The sequence below is a fragment of the Cyprinus carpio genome, chromosome A11 (assembly GCF_018340385.1).
Source record: "Cyprinus carpio isolate SPL01 chromosome A11, ASM1834038v1, whole genome shotgun sequence".
NCBI classification, from domain to species: Eukaryota; Metazoa; Chordata; class Actinopteri; order Cypriniformes; family Cyprinidae; genus Cyprinus; species Cyprinus carpio.
The window spans coordinates 10357765-10383672 of NC_056582.1; the positions used below are offsets into that span (position 1 = coordinate 10357765).

General features: G+C 34.8%; 1 protein-coding gene across 6 annotated transcripts in view; it reads left to right on the top strand.

Annotated features, from left to right (window-relative positions):
- Positions 1–4023: 4023 nt before the first annotated feature.
- LOC109061644 (calcium-activated potassium channel subunit beta-2-like) overlaps positions 4024–25908 on the top strand; it is a 29862-nt gene continuing 7977 nt past the window's right edge. For 3 of the 6 annotated variants that reach the window (XM_042766178.1, XM_042766179.1, XM_042766180.1), the window contains exon 1: positions 13821–14329. In XM_042766178.1, coding sequence (XP_042622112.1) covers positions 14304–14329 — 26 coding nt within the window. In that variant the 5' untranslated portion in view covers positions 13821–14303. Of the gene's footprint in view, positions 4514–13820; positions 14330–15667; positions 15974–25908 lie in introns of those variants that run through there. The other 3 variants (XM_042766176.1, XM_042766181.1, XM_042766182.1) reach the window with 3 other exon arrangements.

The window sequence follows — 25908 nt, forward strand, 5'->3', positions numbered from 1 at the left end:
ATTTTTTTCCTCCTCTCCCTCTTTAATTTGTTTAGCCCTACCACCAGTGTGCGTCATACAATGGAGCTGCCTCTGAGAACATTAACAGTAATTATAGACTAAATGAGACAGCCAGGAAAAGTGTGCTCTCACTGGAACGCTGTGTTCTAGTGTCGTTAATAAAGGAGAACAGGGAACAACAGTGCTCTGTTAGACCAGCTCCTGTGACAGACTCAGTAAGCTCAGAGATGAGAGCGTGTGTTTATGCATGTTTGAATATTCTTCTAAACACTGTGAGTTACACATGGGATTTGTGATTGTGTGTGAAATACAGTAGCTCAGACTGAATGATTTGTTGAACTGTGAGTTTTCTGTTGTAGTTTGAATGATAAAAGCTTTGTCTACCATGTAAATCACCTTGCAGTAACCAACAACAGGACATGTTGTGCTGCTTGGGTTCACGCTAGGTACTGTAGGTACACATATACAATACAATATGTGTGTTATATATATATATATATATATATATATATATATATATATATATATAATATATATATATGTATATATTAGGGATATATATATATATACACTGTATATATTAGGGCTGTCAAATGATTAATCACGATTAATCACATCCAAAATAAAAGTTTTGTTTACATAATATATGTGTGTATACTGTGTATATTTATTATGTATATATAAATACACACACATGCATGTATATATTTAAGGAGAATATGTTATGTTCATATATTAAATATATTTATATATAATATAAATATAAGAATATAAATATATAAATGTATATACATGTAAATATTTTCTAAATATATAATTTATGTGTGTGTATTTATATATACATAATAAATATACCCTGTACACATACATATATTATGTAAACAAAACTTTTATTTTGGATGTGATTAATCATGATTAATCATTTGACAGCCCTAGTATATATATATATCATGACAACTCTCTGAAGATTTTAGCAAGGTAATGGATATAACAATGTTAATGTATTTGACTTGACAAGAATAGATCTGCTACGCTGCTGTTGGTTATTGCTGTATTTGTAGATTATTGCTGCTACTGCTGTAAGCAAGTACATGAACTTGCTAATGCCAATACATATGCTCATATTTTGCTGTGAGTATTTAAGATATACTGCTGCTGCACAAATAGCATATAATATAACCCGTAGCAGATCTATACAGGTGGAGCTGGGGAGGTGGAGGGTTTCAGAGGAACTCTGAAAGCATGCGAGTGAATGCTAACCAGCCATTTAAATGTAAAGCAGCAAGCTCATTGGCTGCGTATGCAACATGAACCAATCAGCATGTGACAAGTAGTTTAATGCTAAGAGTATCATCAGTTTATATTAAAGACCTGTCAGCCTGCCACATATATATATACATAAAAAAACTTGGTATATATATATATATATATATATATATATATATATATATATATATATATATATATATATATATGTGTGCATGTTTTTGTGACATATCAGGACACAACTTTGTATAATGACATGGGTATGACACAGGTATTACAAGGAGAGGTTGACTTATGAGGACATAACCCATGTCCCGATTTTTCAAAACACTTATAAACCATACAGAATGAGTTTTTTTGAGAAAGTAAAAATGCACAATGTTTCCTTTAAGGGGTAGGGTTAGGTGTAGGGTTGGTGTAGGGCAATAGAATATACAGTTTGTAAAGTATAAAACCATTACGCCTATGGGATGTCCCCACTTTTCACAAAAACAAACATGTGTGTGTGTGTGTGTGTGTGTGTGTGTGTGTGTGTGTGTGTGTGTGTGTGTGTGTGTGTGTGTGTGTGTGTGTGTGTATTTTCTATAGCTGTTGTTTTAGTGTGTTAATTTAATTGAATAGTCAAATAGAAAAATAACACAATTTAATTATTATTAATTACTCTCCCTGCCCAGACCTGTATATCACATGAGTGTTATTTTTGTCCCGAATAGCACAAATGCAAATATGCTTTTAAACAACATTTCAGTAAATAAGAAGATAATATTGTGTTATATTTTAGATAGGCCACAATATTGTCTGATTTTGCTCAATTTTTAAGATGAAAATATTACCTATAAAGCCACAGCAGAACTGTTGTGCGTCTCAGAGCAACAAACAGCAGTGATTCATTTCTTAATGAATCCACATTTTGAACAAATCTGGTAAACCAATGATTCAATGGCCCATTCATAAAGAGAGCCATTTTCTTAATTCCTGATTAAATCAGCCATTTCTTTAGCATAATATTTGATGATAATAATAATAATAAAGAATGTACATTTAAATATAAAATTACAGTTGGCTGAAATAAATACAATATTCTGTTGGACAATCCATCTTAAGCAAAGTGCATTTCTAGCTGGTTCAAGTTTGTAAATAAGTAATGGTAGACCATCTTGGACCAGATACAAACCAGAAACCAGCTGGTCATGCCAGTGTAATGTGGTCAAGATGGTTTTTGCATCAGCATTACAGCTACTTAGCTGGCTAATAACCATCTTGAACCTGATAATGATCAGCTTAGAGCAGCTAGAATCCAACTAAAGTTGTGAAAAATACAGCTACAGGCTTAGTATGTACAGGGTATCTGCTTCATCATGACGACAATCTAAATTACCTCACACTGCACGACTCTGCCCTCAAATCAGCTTACTATGCATCGAGCTGTAGCCTGAGGGACAGCAAGCATAATACTCTACCAACTCCCACTGGAAAATAAAAGACAACAAATTCAGCATAGTTATGAACATATACATTCAAAATGCAGAATGTGATACTATGCTTGATTTTCCAGATAATGTTATCTGGGTCTGCTGTGCCAAAGAGCTCAACTTTGGACCCATAACTCATTCCGAAAAACTTTAGTTGTTACATAACCATGAAAAAAACTCTGTTAGAGTTGGAAGGAAAAAAAAATTCTGAATCTGTTCAGTGCTCATGAAATCATTTATGTCCAGACAATCTGTTTCAGAGCTCTGCAGCTCTTTGCATTTTTGTAGCTGCCCTCTTGGTCAATCGTCTGATAATTGCAGACTTTGGCAGAATGGACTTAGTATTTTGGTTCAAATCTGTTAAAATGGATTTCATATTTTTTCCCAAAATTGTATAGGCTCCAGGATTTCTCATCTTGATTGAAGCAGAACTGACATACTCTAATGCTTTATCCAGTGGTGTCTACTATGAAATCAAGGTAATGAATACAAAAGATATGGAAATGCACATAAGAGTTGATTTGTATGTATTTTCAAATGTTTGCTAAGCTTAGCTGAAATTCTTTCTTTCCCCACTGACTTCTATAGTTTGGAAAAAAATACTATGAAAGTCAATGGCTACCGTCAACTAAATGATTACCAACATTCTTCAAAAGATCTTCTTTCATGTGTAGCAGAAGAAAGAAACTCATACAGGTTTGGAACAAGCTGAGGGTAAGTAAATGATGACAGAATTTTCATTTTTGGGTAAGCTAATGTAAAACACACGCCACAAGACTGACGCTTCCAAGCTAACAAAGAATGTTCTCAGAAGTCTGGCTAATGTTCTGGCAAGGTTCTTTCAATTTTACAATTTATTAACAAGTGTTCCTCCACTAGTGTTATTAGAATGGTCATTCAAAGCTATCTGGTCTTTAAAATGTTTTCAAAACATTAGCACAAAAACATTATTTATACATTGTTTATGAAACTTTTTTCCCTGAAATGTTTTAGTTAGAGCTAACCTTTTTTATGCAAAAATGTTCACAGATCATTCAAAAGTAACATTTCCATAATGTCTGCATAATGATCAAACTGAATGTTTCCTTGACATTTGCATAACAAAGAAAAAAAAAATGTAAAAAACAAAACAAAACAAACAAACAAATGTATATGTATACATATACATTTGTATATATGTAAAAAAAAAATATATATATATATATATATATATATATATTATATACATATACATTATATACATATATATATATATATATATATATATATATATATATATATATATATATATATATATATATATATATAATCCTATTTCACCCTAATACATCTAATCTGAATATTTTGTAATCTTTTATTCTCATCCTTAACTTTATGTTCACATTTTTGTTTGCAATATCCACTATGTATCTATCACTTTTATGCTTTGCCACAACTGTAATCCTTCATGGTCATGCCAATAAAGCTTAGCTGATTTTGTGTCTGATAAACAAAGAAAGAGCGAGGGAGAGAACTGAATACACAAATGATAGTGAGAGAGGTTACTTAGCAACCACAGTGGTGTTAAGCTAAAACAAACCATAACACCACTGTGCAATGGTGTGATTGAATTCAGAGATAATCCGCCACAACACATCTTCACCCAAAAGAACATGTTGTACGTGAACAGAAATACAATGTGATATTAAAGGTAAATACTCCAAGGTCTTTCAGTCAGATGTTTGCAGCACCAGGGGATAGAGAAAAAACTGCATCTCATTTCGGCTTCCTTGCAGGTAAGACATTAATAATTCATTTGATGCTTGCGCACCTGCAATCTGGAGCCAACAAAGAGGTGTTGCGGTGTTAAATTCACTAAAAAATAAAACTAATCTTATTGAAATAAGTTAAAACACAAATCCCAAAAACAGGTTACCCCTGATTAATAAATGATTAATGATAAACACAAATGTGATAAAAATTAAAATAAAAATCTCATGGCTTGTTTTAAAAGTTGAACTAATTTTTCTAAAGTATACATTGGGGCGAAATGATGGAAACTAGCAGGATGTGACACCAAAGACGCCCAATTGCATGTGTACAACCATTACAAATATTGAACATGAGCACCTTCTGTATGCAAACCCTACTGTAAAATGGATTTCTGTGGACGGTAGGTCATTTATAGGCTTATATTCAATAATATGGAAATAAAACAAGCAACATATTGACTATTTTATGTCTATGCAATACTTTCATAAGCAGTAATGTCTTGTAGTAATGTAACAGTAATGTCTTTGAATGTTCTTCATTGTGGGGCTTTCAGTAAATCATAGTATATGTGATTAATTGGCAATTAATCAACATATTGTAATTAATTTGAGTAAAACTTTTTGATTGACAAGTGCTAAAATAAATACAAGTACATAAGTAGCTGCAGGTTGTTGCCATGTGGCCCTCTGTGTGTGTGTGTGTGTGTGTGTGTGTGTGTGTGTGTGTGTGTGTGTGTGTGTGTGTATGTGGTACATCAGGAGAACTAGGTCACACCACAGCCGGAAAATTATGCAATGCAGTAAGAATGTGCCTTTAGCTGAAAGGGAGCTGTGAGAGAAATAGTAGCTCTCACATTAATAACTGAGGGAAGGGTAACAACTGATCCGGCAAGCTAATGGATGACAAAGACAAGCTGGGCTGCTCCATTCATATATCACACAATCGATCAAATCTGCCTGTGCCATTAAAATACCAAAAGTACAAATGTGAGAATTTGTGGCAATGGACATGCAGGTTTGGAAAGAAAAAGGTGAGCTGTTGACATTAAATAAGGGGCTGTATTTTGTAGGTGACTGTGCTTCTCCAGCCAAGACTGTGAAAGCACAATGCCAGTTGAAGTGGGTCTCTGCACCATTCCCATGGCAACTGATCACATGGCTTCTGGGAAAAAACAACAGGCACTGTGTGTTGTTTCATTATGATATGAGCAGGCTGTTTTTTTTTTTTCTCTCCTCCTCGTTCTCATACATGCTCAGTGTGAATGTACGAGAGACCCCCATCACTGCCCACCTGCAGTAATTGAAAATGTCATGGGCTTTTACCGGAATAGGGGAATTAAGATGGAGTATGGCTGATTAAAGTTATTTATGTGACATGAAAGCTGCATGTAATCATGAATAAGTGGATGGTTAGAACTGTGCTGACCGTTTCAAAGTAAAACAACAGATTAGAGTTTAATTGAGAGAGGACCCTTGAGAGCAGGAAATAAACAGCTGTGTTGATGACACACCAATTTACATCTAGTTACCCACTCACTCTCTAACCTTGCGTTTGTGATAACAAAAAGACAACAGGTTATTCGAGGGCAAATATGTTATATGTAATATTCAGACATTGTAAAGAACACATTGTGGCCACTGATGGCGACTTTTACTCACACATGCTGTCTGCATAGTTTTAAAGGAAAAGTTCAAACAAAAATGAAAATTTGCTGAAAGGATTAGTTCATTTCCAGAATAAAAATTTCCTGATAATTGACTCACCCCAGCTCCGCGATGCACATCCACAAATTCACGCATGACGTAATCACGTTGGAAAGGTAGAGTACTCCAGTTGAAAAAGTTAGGGTGGGGCAAAAAACTTCATCTAATTTTCTCCTCCAACTTCAACTAATTGTTCCTCCTCTTTCAACTTCAAAACTCATCCCACAATCGTGAAAAAAGATCCTTTGTAAAAGTATATAAATGTTTTTTTTTTAAAAAACTCGTAATTTCTCCTCGTAACTGAAGCTGCAAGAAAGACATAAACATATCGGATGACGCAGCATAGGGGAAAGTACCTTTAGGACAAGATATATTTTTTATTCTGGAAATGAACTAATCCTTTAATTTACTCACCTTTAGGACAAGATATAAATGAGTTTCTTCATCGGAATAGATTTGGAAAAAAATAGCATTATATCACTTGCTCACCAATGGATCATCTGCAGTCCCATCAGACAGAGTTCAAACAGCAACAGTTTGATCATAAATGTCTTAATGATGGATTTGTTTATTACAAACACGCAGCTTTTCACTTCATAAAATATGAATTGATGAACTGGGGCCATGTAGAGTACTTGTGGATTATTGTGATGTTTTTATCAGCTGTTTGGACTCACATTCTGACAGCACCCATTCACTGCAAAGGATCCACTGGTGAGCTTTGACGAATAAAACAATGGATGGACTGAGCGGGGGTCAATTTTCAGTAAACTTTCATTTTTGAGTGAACTATTCCTTAAATACCTGATTCACAAAAGTAATCATGCAAATTGTGTTCATATTGTGATCAAGAATTCTTGAAGAAGCAGCAGTTTGCTGCAGTTTGGTGAACTTAACTGGGCCTTAAACCAAAAAAAAAAAAAAAAAAAAAAAAAAAAAGGAAACATGTTTGTGCTAAAAAGAATGACAATAGTTGCTTTTCCACCTCTGAGCCGAATGGTTCTAAGAATATTATTTCCACTCGGGCTTGGTTCGGCATGGAATGTTTCCAAACCACACTATTTTAGCACATTTTGTGCCTTGTTAGACTTAATTAAGAATTGTTGTAGCCTCCTGGGCGGTCCTCCAAAACATTGCATGGTTGTGTTTCGCCCAGCCTGAGCCTAAAAAAAGCCAATCAGAATCCATCTGACTTTAAAGAGCTTGAGCAGTTAAAGTGACAGACAACAAAAACATCAGCCTGCCGCTTATAATAAACAGGTCGATTTTGTACATTGGTATGGATGCTAATGTAATTATCATTAGAGTTATCATTCTTAGCGTGAATGGAAGTGATTGGTAAATAACTTGCAGGTTCTGGCACTAAAACACTGTTTATTCACAGTAGTGAGTGAATTCACTCCATAATGTTGAATTACAGTGAATTTTTTTTTGTCTTTCTGGATGTCCTTTAGATGAATCTCAGATACACCAGTTGCATTACTTTCATTTTGAAATCAAAACAATGAATTGTGTCTGAAATTTAAGTGTTTGTATACGGTTTGTATACTTACATATTAACTGTACTTTTGTGGAACCGAAAACATATGGCATTGATGATTCAGTTGTGCAGAAAATTGTGTAAAGGGTGATAACATCTGCCTGTAACTGAATGTCTGGCTTCAATTCTTGGCAGTTTCTTTCAGAAAAGACCACCAGGAAATTTCTCAGCAAAGGAAAATTTATAACTATTGACGTAACATTACTGGAAAGGAACTAATCATCGTGATTTTTTTTTATATTTTTTTTTATGCTCTACCATGTGCACTTTTTTGTAATTGATGAATGGCTGTTTTTACAAGAACCATAAGGTTCATTAAAAATTCTGTGACAGTGGAGTGACTTGAAAAATAATCACAAAAAGAATTGCTGCACACTCACCAAACAGCCCCACGCCCTACATTCCCACCATTGGTTGAGCAAATGTTGGCGTGTCAAACTCGTCGAGCGTTAAAACAGAACAATAGCCACATGGTTACAGTATTTAACCTAAGGTTGGCTTACTAGTTTTGAGATATGAGAATGTATCTTAACAAAACAAAAAACGCACTTGAGCTTTAATAGATAGAGCCACTTTAGGTCTATGCTTGAGGCTTTGCTCTATTTTTTTCATAGTTCTTCCTGAATCTGTGTCATGTAGTCTGACATGTAGAACATCAGATACATACACATAGCAGCAGCATCTTTATGCCACACTCGCTCCAAACTGCAGTTTTCATTACCGCAGGATAGTACACACACACACATATACGCTGACACACTGTGCCCCAATAGGTTTGCTTTGATAACAGCAAGGGCTTGACTTAGTTGCCATGCCAACAGGACAGAACAAAGACAGTAGCCATAATGACAGCAGCAATAGAAGATATGAGAATCACAGCTTCATACATTTATATTCGCTGCCGTGATACAATTTACACACGTATAGCCTCATTTTCTAGGTTATATAAAGCAGTTTTTTTTGGCTGGTTGGCATTGTGATGATATCAGATAAATAACATGCACATTCAATCATTCATTACATTTGCCGTCAACAACCTGAGATGCTAAATGCCATTAATAAACACATTTTTGTTGTTGTTTTTTTCTTTATTACTGGTGCACTATTACTATTACATAGACAGAACTGAACAAACTCTGAACCCTTAAGTATTAAACATTAGTGAGGAGGTGGATTGATAAGAAGTAGAGGTGTCCTGTTACTTTTATAGACAGAAAAACCTATAGACGTATACTGAGGGGGGGGACCTGAGCTATTTCAAGGTACCACAATATAACAGAGACAAGAATCAGGTGATTTTGGGTTGAGTCAGAAGGCAACCCCATCCAACTGTCATCCAGATAACCCAAGCTACATGCTACAAAACAGCTCAGAACATTTGGAAATATTTGCATTTATTAATAGGAAAGCAGAATGTAAAAATATAGATTTTTTTAAATATTATTATTATTATTATTCTCTTATTAGTAGTAGTAGTAGTCGTAGCAGTAGTAGTAGCAGAGGTGGAAAGAGTACAAAAATATTCTACTCAAGTAAAAGTACCATTACATGAATGAAATTTTACTTAAGTACAAGTAAAAGTACCAGTCTAAAAATCTAATCAAGTAAAAGTAAAAAGTAGCTCATTTAAAATTTACTCAGAGTAAAAAGTTACATTTTAACAGTGGGAGGGAGGCAAAAATGGGACCAAGGGTGTCGAACTCAGTTCCTGGAGGGCCACAGTCCTGCACAGTTGAGATATAACCCTAATTAAACACACCTGATCCAGCTAATCTAATCATTTAGGCTTATTTGAAAACTACATGATATGTGTGCTGGAGCAGGGTTAGAACTAAACTCTGCAGGGCTATGGCCCTCCAGTAACTGAGTTTGGCACCCCTTGGATAGGCCTATTAATATCAAACTAGTTGTTTTTAATTAAAGGAATAAGTTATTTAGAATAATAAGACATTTGGGCTGTTACCAGGCAAATCAGTATCAACAAACTCATCTTTTCAATGCAGAGGAAATGCAGAAGCTTCATCGGACGTGGCATTTAGATGTATTTACACACTGTTTAGTGCAGGACAAGAATCCATTTAACCTGCAGTTACAAATGCATGTATAATGTTCTGATATACAAGACGTTGAAGTGTGAATACTCATTTGAAATTATAAGAAATTAATTATTTAAAAAAAATCAAAAGATACTTTGAATGTGAAATTAAAATGGCCAGTATGTGTCAGCAAGTCACTGTTAATAAGTGAGTCATTGCGATTGAACCAAATCATTTAAACGGTTGATTCATTCAGGAACGAAACACTGTCATGTTGCTCAGAGACGCAAAACTGTGCTTTGGTGGCTGTGTTTGGAATTGCTTTTTGTTGAAGAAATAGAGCAAAAACAGGCAATGTGGTGTCTAAAACGCAAGTCTCTTAATTAACTTGTTTACTGACCTGTTGTAAAAAAAAAATAAATAAATAAAAAAAATAAAATAAAAAATAAAAACCTTTATGTAATCATGATGATTTTTGGAGGAAAAGGCGGCATTCTTTGTGTGATTTTGATTTACTATATGAAATTATATATGTAAATTTTCTGCCCTTATATCTTCAATTTTGTGACCATTCTAAATGCATTTTAGCAGCCTGAACCACAGTGAAAGAACGCACTATGCGCGCGCACATCATTAAAACAATTATGATATTATCGCAGACGATATATATCGCACACTCAGCACCACTGTCTTTTTGGCTAATTTGTGCAAAACCTCTTGCTAAAATGTCAAAGCTTCATTTTAACCACCAATGCAAAGACGCCATTATTTAGCTTACCTCTACATGCTTGCAAAGGGTTGATGTCTTGTCGGATTTTAGAAGCTGCTAGTTTGGTCTCCCTAGGTAAGCACAGCTTACACTGCATAATAAAGCGTAAATATGGCCAAGGGTCCACTTAATTTCCTTCGAGTTCAACTTCAGAATATGACGGAGTTTCGTTTTCAGCGGTGTCTGCACCACTAACGCCTGTTTTGTCCGTCTGCATCTTTCTTGTGATTTTAGCGCCAGTTTGCCCTCCTTTCCATTATTTACTGCCGTAGTTTCCAGGGAGCGATTTTTTTTTTTTACTCAGTAATTAATGTGTTTTAAAATGTAGCGAGGTAAAATACTTCAAACAAAATATACTTAAGTAAAAGTAAAATTACAGATTTTAAAAATTACTTTAAAAAGTAGAAGTACACAAAAAAGCTACTCAATTACAGTAACGCGATTAAATGTAATTCGTTACTTTCCACCTCTGAGTAGTAGTATAAATATTGAGAGGAATTTATAAGTTACCCTAGCAAAGACCAGACCCTACCAATCTATAGATATGTATACATAGATGCAACATTCGACTGCTCCAGACACATTGACGTGACTGCCATCTTGGAACGGTCAACATGTCATCACTCATCACTACAAAATCAGTGAGTTTTCCAAGATGCCACAACATTGCGCAGCCTCTGGTTGTAAAAACCGCTGAGATTTAAACTCCTCATGAAATGGGAAAACCTTTCAAAGGTGAGAATTTGTTGGTTTGCATTTTTAATATGTATTAACTCAATATTCCAGGTTTTTAAACTATGGTCATTTTTTTAATGTTGTGTTAGTTAATGGCTTCATGTTGTGTTAGTTTAGCAAAATCATCTGCTGAAGTCTTTTGCAGAGAACCCTAGCAACATTCTAGCCACCATAATATCTTAACAATGCCATAGTTACCACTCAAAACACCATATCAACCATTATATTTTCATTTAGCAGACACTTTTATCCAAAGCAACTTACAGGGCATTCAGGCTATACATTTTTTTTTTTTTTTTTACCAGTATGTGTGTTCCCTGGGAGTTGAACCCATGACCTTTTGCACTGCTAATGCAATGCTCTACCACTGAGCCACAGGAACAGGAACTTAACAATGCCCTAGTTACCACTAAGAATACCTTACCAACACTCTAGAAACCATAATATCTTAACAATACTCATGCTACCATTCAAAAAACTCTACCAAAGCTCAGAGAAACCACCCAAAAATCATATCAGCGACTGCCCAGAACACCCTAGAAACACCCTAGAGACCATAATGCCCTAGTTACCACCCAAAATGACATAGCAACCACCTAGCATCTAACCAGAGCACCCTAGTGATCATGCCCTAGCTAAGAATGGCTCAGCAACTACCCGAACATCCTATCAATGATTTTGCAGAGGCAAGCAGTCTGTATCAGTCTGTTATTATGCTGCAACTACATATCTAGTGGTTGCTATTTTCTCCTTGGACTATTGCCACTTTAATTCACTGTGTGGCAGTCTCCTTTCTTGACGACATATTAGCACAGTCCCATCCTGCGCCACATGATCCAGCATTTTATTCACCTGCCTGTGATCGGCAGCATTACATTCTGATTCTGTTTATTAATGCTAACATGTTCAGGCACACGGGTGCAGTCTTGATCTGATCTCTCAGGTGTGACAGGATGAGATCATATCCATAGCGGCTCATATGGACTAAGCTCAGATTGCACTATAAAGCCTTTGCATGTGTCAAATCAGCAGGCTATTTTTAGCCGCTCTGTGTGGTTGGGAGTCTGGTGGGATTTGTAGATAGTGGCTCTCTCCTGCTCTAGGCTGGGAGACTGCAGGCAGGATGAGTAAAGACAGGACTAAACAGATTGATCCTATCTTCCCCACCCCCACTCCATCTCTCTTCCTACAACACACTCCCTGTTCCTTTCAGTCTGGAACGATTGATTAATCCTTTCGATTAAAGCCCCTCATGGAGCTCCATTATCTGTAGCGGGTACGATTTCAGCACTCCGCAAGAATTTCGTAGATTGCACCAATTAAACAGCAAACCCTTGAGATTTATCACTCGTTCTCTTGGGTACGCGGCTGCTACGATGTAATTTATTCCAAGTGAATGTGTAATATAAGTAGCAGGTTAGCAGGGCTCCCCCTCCTGATGCAGCATGGCAGACTACTGGACCTGATTGAGTCAGTCATGTAGATTGAGACCGACTCCCCCCTGAGAAACACAGCGGGCACCCCATATATACTAAGTATACTATAAGCAATTTTTGTGTATTTTTTCCTTCAGATTGCTAGAAAAAAATGGCAGGTTACAGATGGTTTAAAGACATGATTAAATTAGTTTGATGGCATGCAATGTTGGCATGCAAAAAGATTCTACTTGAATGTTGTTGTTTTTTTTGTTATTATCTTTTCTGACTGTATAACTACAGTACTTTCAAGTGGCCCATTTTTTCAAAAGCATTACTCCTTTTCAATGTTAGAACTGGCTGTATTAATCTTAAATGTGTAGCTTTTTAAAATTGGAAGGCCAGTGCCAAAGGAACATGGAGATAAATAGAGACAGACAGATGGAGAAAGAGAATGTAAACATGAACTTCAATGGGTTTCTGTGTGAACACAGCCACCTAGTGGCTGAATATATATTCATAAGCAGTGTGCATTTGCTTGAAGAAAAGCAGGCTATTATAGCTTAATAAAGGAACATTTCACACAAAATTTAAAATTTGCTTAAAATTTACTCACCCTCAGGCCATCCAAGATGGAGATGAGTTTGCTTCTTCATCAAAGCTCACCAGTGGATCCTCTGCAATGGATGGGTGCCGTCAGAATGAGATAAAAATATCACAATAATCCACAAGTAATCCACATGACTGCTGTCCACAAATTAAGATCCTGTGAAGCAAACAGCAGCATGTTTATAATAAACAATTGATGGATTTGTATTTTGGCAAGAAGCAACAGTTAGAACGGTAAAAGCCCTTGATGGATTTGTTTATAAGAAAAACGCAGCTTTCCACTTTACAAAATGTTTTTATCAGCTGTTTGGACTCTCATTCTATCAGTCAAACTATGACACTGTGATTTACACGTAAATGAATGTTACCCAAAAATTTAAGTTCTCTAATCATTTACTCACCCTCATGTTGCGCCAAACCTGTATGACTTTCTTTCTATTGTGGGACACAAAGGACAATTTTAAAAATAAGTAAATAAATAAATAAAATAACAAATAATAATTATAATAATAAAAAGATTGTCTGAATAGCAAAAAAAATACACAGGTTGGAAACATCAAGAAGATGAATAAAAATAAATGATAAGTTTGAGTTTTTGGGTGAGCTATCCCTTTACTGACACATTAGTACATGTGTTATTATATTTAAGTAAAATAACCAAAACAAGCCCTTTTCTTTTTATTTGAACTGCATTTGGATTGGATTTCATTGAATTAACTGTAAGGTTCACAGAGATATGAATTTCCTTGGAAATGGGAGAAAGAACCCCAAACACACCTCTCCAGACATCAAGGCCAAATGTAAGGATTGGATGAAGTCCCTGTACCGACGTGTATTTTTGTTGTTGTAGACTATTGTTCAGAAGTGAAGACTATGGCTCCCAGAGCTGCTGCTCTCACTCTATCAGAACTGATGGAAGTGTTACATACTTCCTTCAATTCTTTCCTCCTGGGACCAACACAAAGTGCTCCCGTCAGAGAACAACACTGCATGGCAAGAAAGATAGATGAAAAGACCTATGAGAGAACAGAGGTAAGGTGATTTTTCCCTTTTACTTTTTCCTCTCTCTTTCACTCACTGTCTCTCAAATCTTGAGGAATTTATTGTGTTTTGTTTTTTTAATCGATTTTTAATATTTGATTTCTTTTTTAAATTTAAATTGAGAAATTAGCAAAACATAAATACGCAAAAGTTAAATTGAACAGTTTGAGCTGTTTTAATCACTGCAGCTCATGAGGCCATTTTCAAGGGTTTATGAGAGATGATTGTGATTGGATGTGCAAATTAAGGTCTCTAACACTAGATGGCAGCGTGTGCTGACGATTTCTTCAGTGCATGAGCGTAAAAAACATTCTCATTCTACCTTAGAGATCTCAGTAAAAATATTTGAACAAAAATACCATGAAAAACCCACCAGCTTTGGCTCTAGATTTTAAAGGATAAATACTACAAATATATGAAAATGTATGCATTTTAATCTCTCCTTGTTGTAACCTCTTCAAGTATTTCAAGTATTTTACTTTCTCTCCAATGAGTTTAATGAGTCAAAAATCCCAAATCAAAAAATAACAAAACAAGGGATTTAATATATATATTTTATATCCCTTGTTATATGCCCTTTTACTTTGAACAATAAATCCGAACAATAATATAATATTATATATATATATATACTTTATAACATATATATATATATATATAATATATATATAATCCTTGTATATATATATACTTTGATATAAATCCGAACAGCAACCATATATATATAATTTTATTGTTCAGATTGAAGATCACGATTTAATTATCTTCAGCAACCATTAATAGGGTGAAGCAAAAAAAAAAGGGCAACTGCAGATTTAGGGAAAAAAAAACTTAAAAGCTGATCGAGTAGGCAACTAAATGAAACCCAGGTATACTGCACAGATATATTTACAACTTAAAATAACTATTTTCTATTTTTCTAAAAGTAATTTATTCCTGTAATAATAAAGCTACATTTTCAGCAGCCATAGCTTCAGTCTTCAGTGTCACATGATCCTTCAGAAATCATTCCAATGTTCTAATTTGACTACTAATTATTATTCCTCCTCCTCCTCGTTATTATATTATTTTTGTGGAAACTGTGATACATTTTTTTTTCAGGACTTTTGAAAGTTCAAAAGAACAGCATTTATTTAAAATAGAGATCTTTGTAACATTATAAATCTCCTCATCATAACTTTTGATCAGTTTCATGCATGCTTATTCAAGGAAAAAACAAACAAACAAACATTTTATTTATTTATATATATATTTATTTATTTATTTATTTATTTATTTTTTGCAAAGGATTTTATATTCTACTTACAGAAAGGTTCATTCTCAATAGTGTTTTTTTGGTTGTCAATGTGTGTATGTTCACATACAGACACTAGTCAACTAATTTAAGAGCAAGAGAGAGCAAGTGAGTCTATTGTGCCTGTCACTCTTGTTGCATCAGCAGCTATCTGAAACATTTTTAGCATACAGGCTTACACTCAGAGTTAGCACGTCTCTCTCACTAATAGTACTCCTCGCAAACAGGCTTAACCAATAGAACATCTGCAGAAAAGTTTAAACTGCCACTAACAGACACAGTCACCTGCTGGGATTGGGATTATCAACCATGTAATCTTTAAAGAACAAAGACACCTGAAGGTAGGCTCAATTTATGTCTGTCAAGTGCATAAAGGAGTTTGATTCGATTCATAATACCCATTTTTATCTAAGATAGGTTGCTGTTTAGACTTTTGACTTTATTTAAACATCTATGAAATGGTTTTGCTTTAGTGGGTGACAGTTTGAGTGAGGGGCGATAACTGTGACCCAGTTAAAGAAGAGGGGTTGGGGGGAGCAAGTGTGTGAGTAAACATCCACAGAAATTGAGCTTCTAGCCTTGAGACACTGAGGCATTATCCTTCATTTCATGTTTAAGTTGCATCTTGTTTGTTCAAAATTTATTAAGGCTTTGAAAACAGCTGGAATTGCTTGAATATTACAGCAGACTCTTCGAGCAACCCAGGGCTGTGTTTGGTTGCTTTACTAGTTTATCACATAAAACATGTTTCTTTGCTGTTACACTGGTGTATTTTTGTGGATGATTGTTTATCATCCAGCTGTATAGCAGCAGGGCACGAGAATTCCTGTCCTGACCTCTTGACCTGTATTTGGTGAAGGCCCACCAGCTGACCTGCAGCAAGAGCCCGCAGACTAGACCATTAGATAGACAGGGATGCAAACAGGTAAGGGTTAAAAAAAAAAAAAAGGTGAGAACACTGCATAGGTAGAGAAAAATTGCCTCAATTGGGGGGTCCGGGGCATGCTCCGCACATAATTCTTTTTAAAGATATTTGCTTCACATGGAGGGCTGAACTTGGACAAAAAAAAAAAAAAAAAAAAAAAGATCAACACTGGCATTTTTGTTTCAAGGGGCCCACCACTACGATCAGAATCAGTCAAGTTGGACAGCATCCATATATATACATTGTCATTGAAAATATACACACAATAACACTGTGTGTATACCTGTGGATATCCGTGTGGATCAGTGTACTCACTCACTCTGGATTTCCTCTTAATAGTCAATCAAAGTTATGACGCTTTGAGAAAACCATTGTAGGCTATTTACAAAAAAATAGACATGCACTGATCATTATTTTTCATGGCAAATTCTGATTGCCAGATTTTTACAATTAAATGGGCCGATTCTGATACTGATAACTGATTTTTATTTTTTTATTTTTTTTAAGCAAGAGAGAAGACAGACTAAAAAAAACAAGATGTTTATGTGCTCCAAACTGGCCTAGAAAAGAAAAGAAAAGAAAAGAAAAGAAAAGAAAAGAAAAGAAAAGAAAAGAAAAGAATATCTGGAGCCATTTAAAATTAGAGGCAACCACTGCTTTTAAATCACATTTCAAATGCATGAGAACTTATTTTTCATTTAAATTAGTATAATTTTAAGATTTAAGGCAAACAGAATGGTCCGACTTTAGCTTTGTACATTATGCAAATTTACCAACAGCAGGTGGCGCTTATGGAACAGCTTCAATATAGCGTTTCCTTGTTGCTGCTGTAAACAAACCTGAGCATTGTTTATATAAACACTACTTTAATATGCATGAAAATATGCATTTAAAATTAAAGGAAAAAAAAATACCATCAGAAATTTTCTGAAAACAGTCAGTTTCCTTCAGAGATACATTCAATTATTTTCATTTTGCACTAAACATTGCACATATGTATGGGAAAAATGTACATTTAAATAAAGAAATGCATTGCCATTTTACATATTGCATTGCCATTTTGCAAATTACATTTCAAAATAAATTTTCCTACCCATTTGTTTCCATACATATAAACCCCACCCTCAATTCAATATTTTTTATTTTCTTTTAATATTTTGAGCATCGTGAACAGTAAGCTTGCTCTGTCTGGTATGGTATAAAATAAAATATTACCCTTTATTGACACTGTTTTTAAAGTAAAGAGTGAAGAAAACACTGTACTTATTGAACCTTTACTTTATTTACCCTTGTAAGATGACCATTTACATTCAGCTCTGCTGTGTGGAAAAATAAATAAACAAAATAAAATGATCAACCCAACCCACAGAAAGAATATAACAACAGACAGATAACGGACAAACAGACAGACAGATAAAATGTCCCTTATTCCTTTGCTGCACAGGATCTCATCACATGAAAACAACACACTGTCCTCCTCAATAAATAGTATCCATCATTCCTATGACCTTACCGTCCTCATCAGATTTAAATTAGCAGAGCCTTTTATTACAGCCAGTGTTGTGTCTGGATGGGCACAGGCAGCTTTGGAGTGCCAGCTGATGCCAAGCAGCTCTGCTCACAAAACACAGCAGATCATTCCCACACTTTTGCCACTTTGTGTAGTTTGGTGAACATTCGAGGATAAAGTCCATCTGTAAACATCTGAACTAAGTTAAACAAGCACAAATAACCCTCAACTTGTTGACTCTAAGTTATTTTCTACAGTCACAATAATGACAAGAAACTTTGACAAATGACATTGTTTGACCATGCAACAACACAACTTTCGACAACATAAGCTCAGCTGATATTGTTTTGCTTGAAGCTTGCACTGTTATTGAGTTTAAGCCATGTAATTTTCCATACCCCAGTGCATTTGCGAGCTCAGACGGAGACCCATTGATCAATGCAACACTACAATTATTTTGACCTTGGGCCAAAACGTTGGAACATAAAAAGCTAAGTGTGTACTCAGTCAGAAATTTCTACCTGACCCCGACAGGACTTGTCAGTTTATGTCCTCTAAGCATTGACGCTCTAGTGTTCACAGATATATATCGGGAAAAGCATGTTTATAGCTAGATAGTTATGGACGTTTCGAGATTCTGACAGCAGCAGAAAGTCCAGCGTGACACTTGACAGACTATGACTTCCCAGAAATGCTCTGGGTTCTTATGAGACAGCAAGTGCAAAGAATCATTTATTCATCTTAAGTTACATGAGCTGCGGGGGACAGGCTTTTCTGGACCCCTAGAGAAACATCATACAACCTGCACAAAGCAGATGAGCATTCTTTACAATGTGTGTATTTCTCACCTGCCATTGTTTGTCCAGACACAAGGAGAATTTATCAATAGCACACAGATGGCTACAGCATTACCTTCAACCGATGCGATGAAGTGACCTTTACTGGGGTTCAAATGGTTTTGAATGAAGAGTGAATGCTAAAACAAACAGAATAGTTACATAACATGATACAATCTGTTATGATCTGTTATACAATATGATCTGTTATAATCTGTTATACAATATGATCTGTTATGATCTGTTATACAATATGATCTGTTATACAAAAGTCTGAACACTGGCTCGCTCACAGCATGATAAATGGAGGCGCCGGTGCAGTCACTTGCTCTTAAAATACTCCGTCATTTTGGTCATACAGATAAGAGTAATGCATCTTTCGAATCTGTAAATCCTCTACGTTTTTTTGTGTGCACTCATTATAACAACAAAACATTGCGCTTTTGTAAAATAATGAAAGTAAACAGGATACGCTTTCTGCCATCTCGGCCTCTATGAACTTGAGTGAGAAACTCCGTGTATACTTGCCTTACAGACATGAAATATATATAGAGAGAGAGAGTGAAATGTCTACTTTCAAATGAAACAATTAAAATCTGAAAAATATATATATATATATATATATATAATTACAAACATTATTGAAAAGTCTGAAAGATTTTTGTAATGTTTTTGAAAGCCATCTCCTACGCTCATTTGTATATATATATATATATATATATATATATATATATATATATATATTCTCAGATTATGTAGGCTAATCCATATGAAACTTGTTGTACAAACTTACTGTACCTTTAAGCCGAAATCACAGAAAACACTAGTTTATCAATAGATTATTAAAATGTTATAAAAATAGTTTTTCTCTGACAAGTTCATGATCATTACTGCTGCCGGTGTGCTGTGGCAAGATTTATGTGTGCGCTTGAGCGCTTATTAGGCTATGTAGTCAATTAAAGGCTCGTTAGCATGATTTAAATGGTTTATTAGTAAACATGCGATTATTCGACTAATGCTTAAAATGAAGACTACTAGTCGACCAGAAAAATCTTTAGCCGAGGGCAGCCCTAAAATATAGTTATCACAAAAGCTCATTCTTGCCTTCAAAGTCATTGTCTGATAACGCAGCGAGGAAACAAATCAGCAGCCTAAGCTTTCGGACGCATCCAGCAATGTGAGCTGTCAGTTTAACGTGTTCATTTAGCAATTATAAATAAATAAAATCTGCATTTGCAAAAATCATCACAAAAATAATAATAAAATAATAATGGATCAAATCAGCATATTAGAATGATTTCTGAAGAACACTGTGATGTGACACTGAAGAAAATTAGCTTTGCCATCACAAGAATAAAGTATTTTTTCAAATGAAAATAGAATATTATTCATAACATTTCACAATATTAGTGGTTTTACTGTATTTTTAACCAAATAAATGCAGCCTTGGTGGGCATAAGAAACTATTTTCAAAACATAAAATCTCACCAACCCCAACTTTTGAACAGTATACACACTAGCACATGTATAAATACACATATGCAAATAAATACACACACACAAACACACACACACAGACAAACTTTTTGCCATGTCTAATCAACACATTACTCTTCTACCACAATATTGTCCTGAACTGTGTTTATCTTGAGGCATTTCTATAACAAATACAGTATATGCAATTATATATGCAACTATTTAAACAGCATATCAGTTTATTCAATTTATATATATATATATATAATCTTTTTTTTTTCACTGTCCTAGTGAAAATGTTTGCATGTATGTATGTTAAAACAACTACATCTGAGTGCACTGTAATTGAGTGCAAAACAGCTAAACAGATGTTTTATCAGTTCCTGGTTTCGTTCAAATTTAGCAGCATGACTTGTTTCTTGAGCTGGTATCGCGGGCCCTGCTCTGTGATTTATCCCTGTTGTTTAGGTTTCATTACCCTGTGGCTGCGGCTGTCTCACTGGGACTGAGTGAGTGTGATTAAGTCTGCTGACTGGATCTCTGACTAGTGGCAGAGCTGGAGGAAAACAGCAAGTTTTACATTCACCAATTGATGGCTGCTGTCGAGAGCACTCCGCTTTCTCACTTGAAATGGTATTGACAAACAGACGGGTTGCGCTCTCCCTAAGAGTGGCACGTCAATCTCTCACGACCAGTCAGTCTGCTTTGTTAAATAATCTGCTGGTGTGCCCCTGGCCTCGTGCTATGACTGATGCTGAACGTGACGGTTGTCATACCTGCCGGAGAAGCCTTTGTGATTTCAGGTATTTCTAAATGCGATGCAACAGACAAACAGCTTGAAATACAGTCAAACGATTTATAGTCTTGATGTGGAAAAAGAAAATTAGCTTTGCTGCCCACTCTCTCAATGCTGAGCAAATATTTTCATTCTGACCTTAAACGGATGTCTTTGGTGGTTGTTAGAGTGTGGTACAATAAATGATTAATTTGATTTGTTAAGTAAGCAGATCAGAATAAAACACAGTGTAGAACATGAGGAAATATAGCTCATGATGCTTGGAGCTGAAGGTGTGAGAAAAGAAGTGAGACTGCTGTGCATTTGAGAACAAGAAAGAAATTTCTTGACCTGACAGACTTATAAGAAGGAGCTTTGGTGCTTCTCGGAAAAAAATATTAAGACTTTCCAAGAAATGACAAAGATTTAAAATCTGTGACAATTTTGAGCCAAACAGTTGAGTAGTCTCTCTGATCATTGCACAGCTTTTTTGGGAAATTTTCCAAGAGTGTTTAAATACAGCATGTTTGATTGTTTCCCAATTAATATATACCGTTTTGAAGTTTGGGGTGTGTAATATTATTTTAAAATGTTTTTGAAAGAAGTTTCTTATGCTCATCAAGGCTTTTCTTTTCCTTTCCTTTTTTTTTTTTTTTTGTTTTTTTTTTTTTTTTTTTACTATATTTATAAAAAATAAATACAGAAAAAAACAGTAATAATATGAAATGTTTTTACAATTAAAAATAACTGTTTTCTATTTGAAAATACATTACAATGTAATTTATTCCTGTGATGCAAATCTGAATTTTCAGCAGCAGCCATCCTTTTTGTTGCTCAGGAAACATTTATTTATTTATTTATTTATTTATTTATTTATTTATAAAAAGAACAGCATTTATTTGAAGATTTTTGGGAAACAGTGTAAAATTATTTACTGACAGTATGATTATATATATATATTAAAATTCTACAAATACTAAAATCAAATCAAACAAATTTAGGCATCAGAACATTATAAACATTGAGCTGTGTTTAACTTGGGAGCCATGCTGGTAAAATTACTTCAATAATCAATAAATATTCTTCAAATATCAGTAATTATTTTTAAGGACTTTGGGCACGTTCAAATAATGATACTTATCACCGTGATCATCTAAATTCTGCTCTTCTTGAATCAGGATCCTAAAATAGTATCCAGCTGGTGTCACATTTGAAATACCACATTCCTAAAGTGAGTAAGGCAGTTACTTGGATGTGTTTACTGTGGTAATAAATGTTATCATCTAGACACCATTTTTTCAACACGCAGCTCTGCAGATGACCCATTTGCCCTGTCATGACACACAATAACAATGACGCTAATCAAAGACATAGTTTCTGTTTTGTTCCTTCAACCTCAACCACACTTTCAACAGATATTTACAACCCAACAGATAGTTCAGCAGCACTTGCTCGTCGAACACACCCACCAGAACAGGATTCCAGACCCCCTTCTTCTTCCCACCCATACTTTTAAAACTAATCGTGACAGCAATGGCTGTAAATTTCACATTGTGCTATTGCTGTGGTGATGTCAGACACCAGCTGCCGTGGAGCCTTCCACCACCAAAGTCTTCAGGATACACACCCCGTTTACACGTAAGGACCCTTAGACCGACACCATCTGCTTCATGGGAGATATTTCTTAACACAGGAATATCATCAGTTGCTCAGACGTTAACACGCTAACACACCTGATACTAAAGAGTGCATTGAACTGACACACAATTTTGTTTCCCATCATTCAATGTTATTTAATTTTTTTTAAATAATAATCAGTATTATAACTAAGAGTGCCCTGTATAGTTTTTTATTAATAATTTAATTAGTTTTTATTTTTATATTTTCTGTTTTCATTTTTATCTTAGTTCAGATGTGTTTTTTGTAATTTTTATTATAATTATTATTTTGTCTGTATCATTTTATAGTGTGTGTGTGTGTGTATATATATATATTTCAGTGACTGAACAATTATTTGACAATTGTTTAATTTTTCTTGTATTTTGAATACATATAATAATTTATATTATAAAAAAATAAATAATTAAAAATCTTTGAACCCAACATATTTCTGGCAAACCCAGTAGTTCCCATCTCTGCCCGCAGTGATTTTAATTTTAATTTATTTATTTGTTTATTTATTTTTTTGGTTTAATGAAAGAAATATTCTGCAGATGTGTTGTAAGAAAAAAAAAGTAATTTACATCAGTAAGAGTCAGACCTTCATTCTTAAAAGTCATTCTAAGCAGTGTATTATGTTATGTTTTCTTAAAGTTACCTATATAATAGATTTATTTACTTACTATGCCAATTTTTAACTTTTGTTTAGCATTGATGGGTGTTAAATTTAGATCCTCAATACAGCTATCAATTTACAGCAGGTGCCTCCAAATCATATTCAATGTCTCCAAGACAATCAGGATGAACATTTATAGCATCAATTTCTGGAACACTTTATTGGACTTGAAGCTCTGGGATTTTATTTTCTCTGATGATCTATAATGAGTGTTGAATGTACAATTAAAACAACAACAACTGTGGCCATTATCCAGTACAATGATGTGATGTGTCATGCCAGAGGATCCAATACTAATTTCCGAGAAAGGCACTTTCCAAACAAACCTAATTTACCCCTGAACAGTTTTATTGACCCCATATAAAACATCTTTATATCCCTGGTAGTTCTTAATGTAAATGGTGAGGGAATTTCCTCAGCGGCCATTTATATGCAGCTTTATAAACAGACTTGGGTACTTTGGATAGTCACCAAATCTTGTTTTAGAAAGCAACACTTGTTGTCATGAAGTCTAGGTTTCTTACGCAGCAATTTTGAATTCAGATCACATATTTATGTGATAAACTTAACAGTTTGAGGAGTAATGTGATGTTTCTCATTATTTAGTTGGCTTCATCCATCACTCTTTTTGTTATGCATGACTTTCTCTCCAGTTTGTCTGCACACATTTGCATCTGTTGTGCAAAATAAGGCATATTTATATTCCATATGCATGTGTTTAGATAATGTTTGAATTTTGGCCAGCAGCACTGAAAGATTCCAAAATAAAAATCTCATTAGAGTAATAGACCTGAAAATGGTCCATTAAAAGATAATTATGTTTGCTTGATGAGAGCAGTAAATTAGCAGAAACAGTTGTCAAGACCTGAAACAATAACTGAATAGAGTTTTTAGCATGAAAAGTGATCTATTCAACCCTGTAAATAGCCAGTGATTAACCAGCATTGAGTTTTTACCCTCTTTGTGTGACAATCCTTCTACCTAATTAAGTTTGTAATCATCAACACAGATAAGAACGACTGATCTGCTTTAAAATGTATTTGATCCTTCCCATGATGCACCATGAAAACACTTGACGTTCCAAAGGTCAGTAAGTCATTATCGCAGAAAATACACTCCAAGAAGGGTAATCAGGAACTTGACATAAAGTTAATGAATAATCTGCCTAGCAACACAAAATGCAATAATATTGCAGTAATATTAATAATAAAGACCTCCGATGTCATTTTCTCAACAATCACAAACTAAAACGCAAGACAGCACTAGTTGTGTTTGTGTGAAACGAGAGAGTGAGTTGGTGGAATGATAAACAATGGCAAATATTCAAAAATATTAGACCACTGAATGCCACAGTCAGAGTCAACTATTCTACAGAGGCGTATAACAGGAATATAGATGGTCCTGCCACATTATTATTGTCTTTCCGATCTTAAGATTTAACAATTGATTGCATATCTACAGTACATGGGCTCGATGATTGACACATTGTTTCAGTCAACTCTGAACATTTAATTTAGCTCATCTTTAACCTTATCAGTGACGTTGTTCTTTGGAGTTTACCTCTGTTTTTGTCATTAAAGCCACAATTTCATGCAACATTAAGTGTGTAATTGTGTGTTAAATAACAAGGGTGAACAGAGATAATATTGCTAATTAATGCAACATTGTTAATAAGAGACAATGAATGCAAAAGCACAGTTACATGCAGCCAACTCGGACAGTAACACTAATTTTCTTAATGCTAATTGAGAAATTAGTTCTAGAATCCACAATCACCTCAAAAATATGTAAACATGGATGTGATTTTGCTATTGAATTGAATGCAGTACATAAAATTCTGGTTGTAGTTCTCAGGTGGTTTTGCACTGACACCTAGGCTTTATCCACACAGTTGTGATGTAATGCAAACTAAAATGTGCTGTTTTGTTACCTGAATGTTGCAAAGACACAAATAAATACATGAAACCGTTAAAACCCTTACTTCCATAAAACCATTCATATTAATATTAAACCCCACATGCAATGCCATTTGCAACACTGCTAGTTCCTTGTTACTGGTAAAAAAAAAAAAAAAAAAAAAAAAAAAGGGCTAAACTACTGTTGCACTACTAGAGACAAACACACACACACACACACACAACTTAGCTGCTCCCCAACACTGCTTGAGCCAGCCTGTTTTTCATGATTTTATCCCCACAAAGCTAATGTGGAACATCAACAATGGCTCATAAATCACTGCTGTGACAATATGGGTTTAGTAAATCCCATTATTACACATTCCAGCTGTTTTGGGTGAATGCCAGATGTCTGTGTTTTTGCTACAAAAAAAATGCCCCTGCAAGGTTTTATCTATCCAGCTAAGGTGACCAGAAGGGCAAATACCAACAACTGTCCAGGCCATAAAAATCTTTTAAAGACA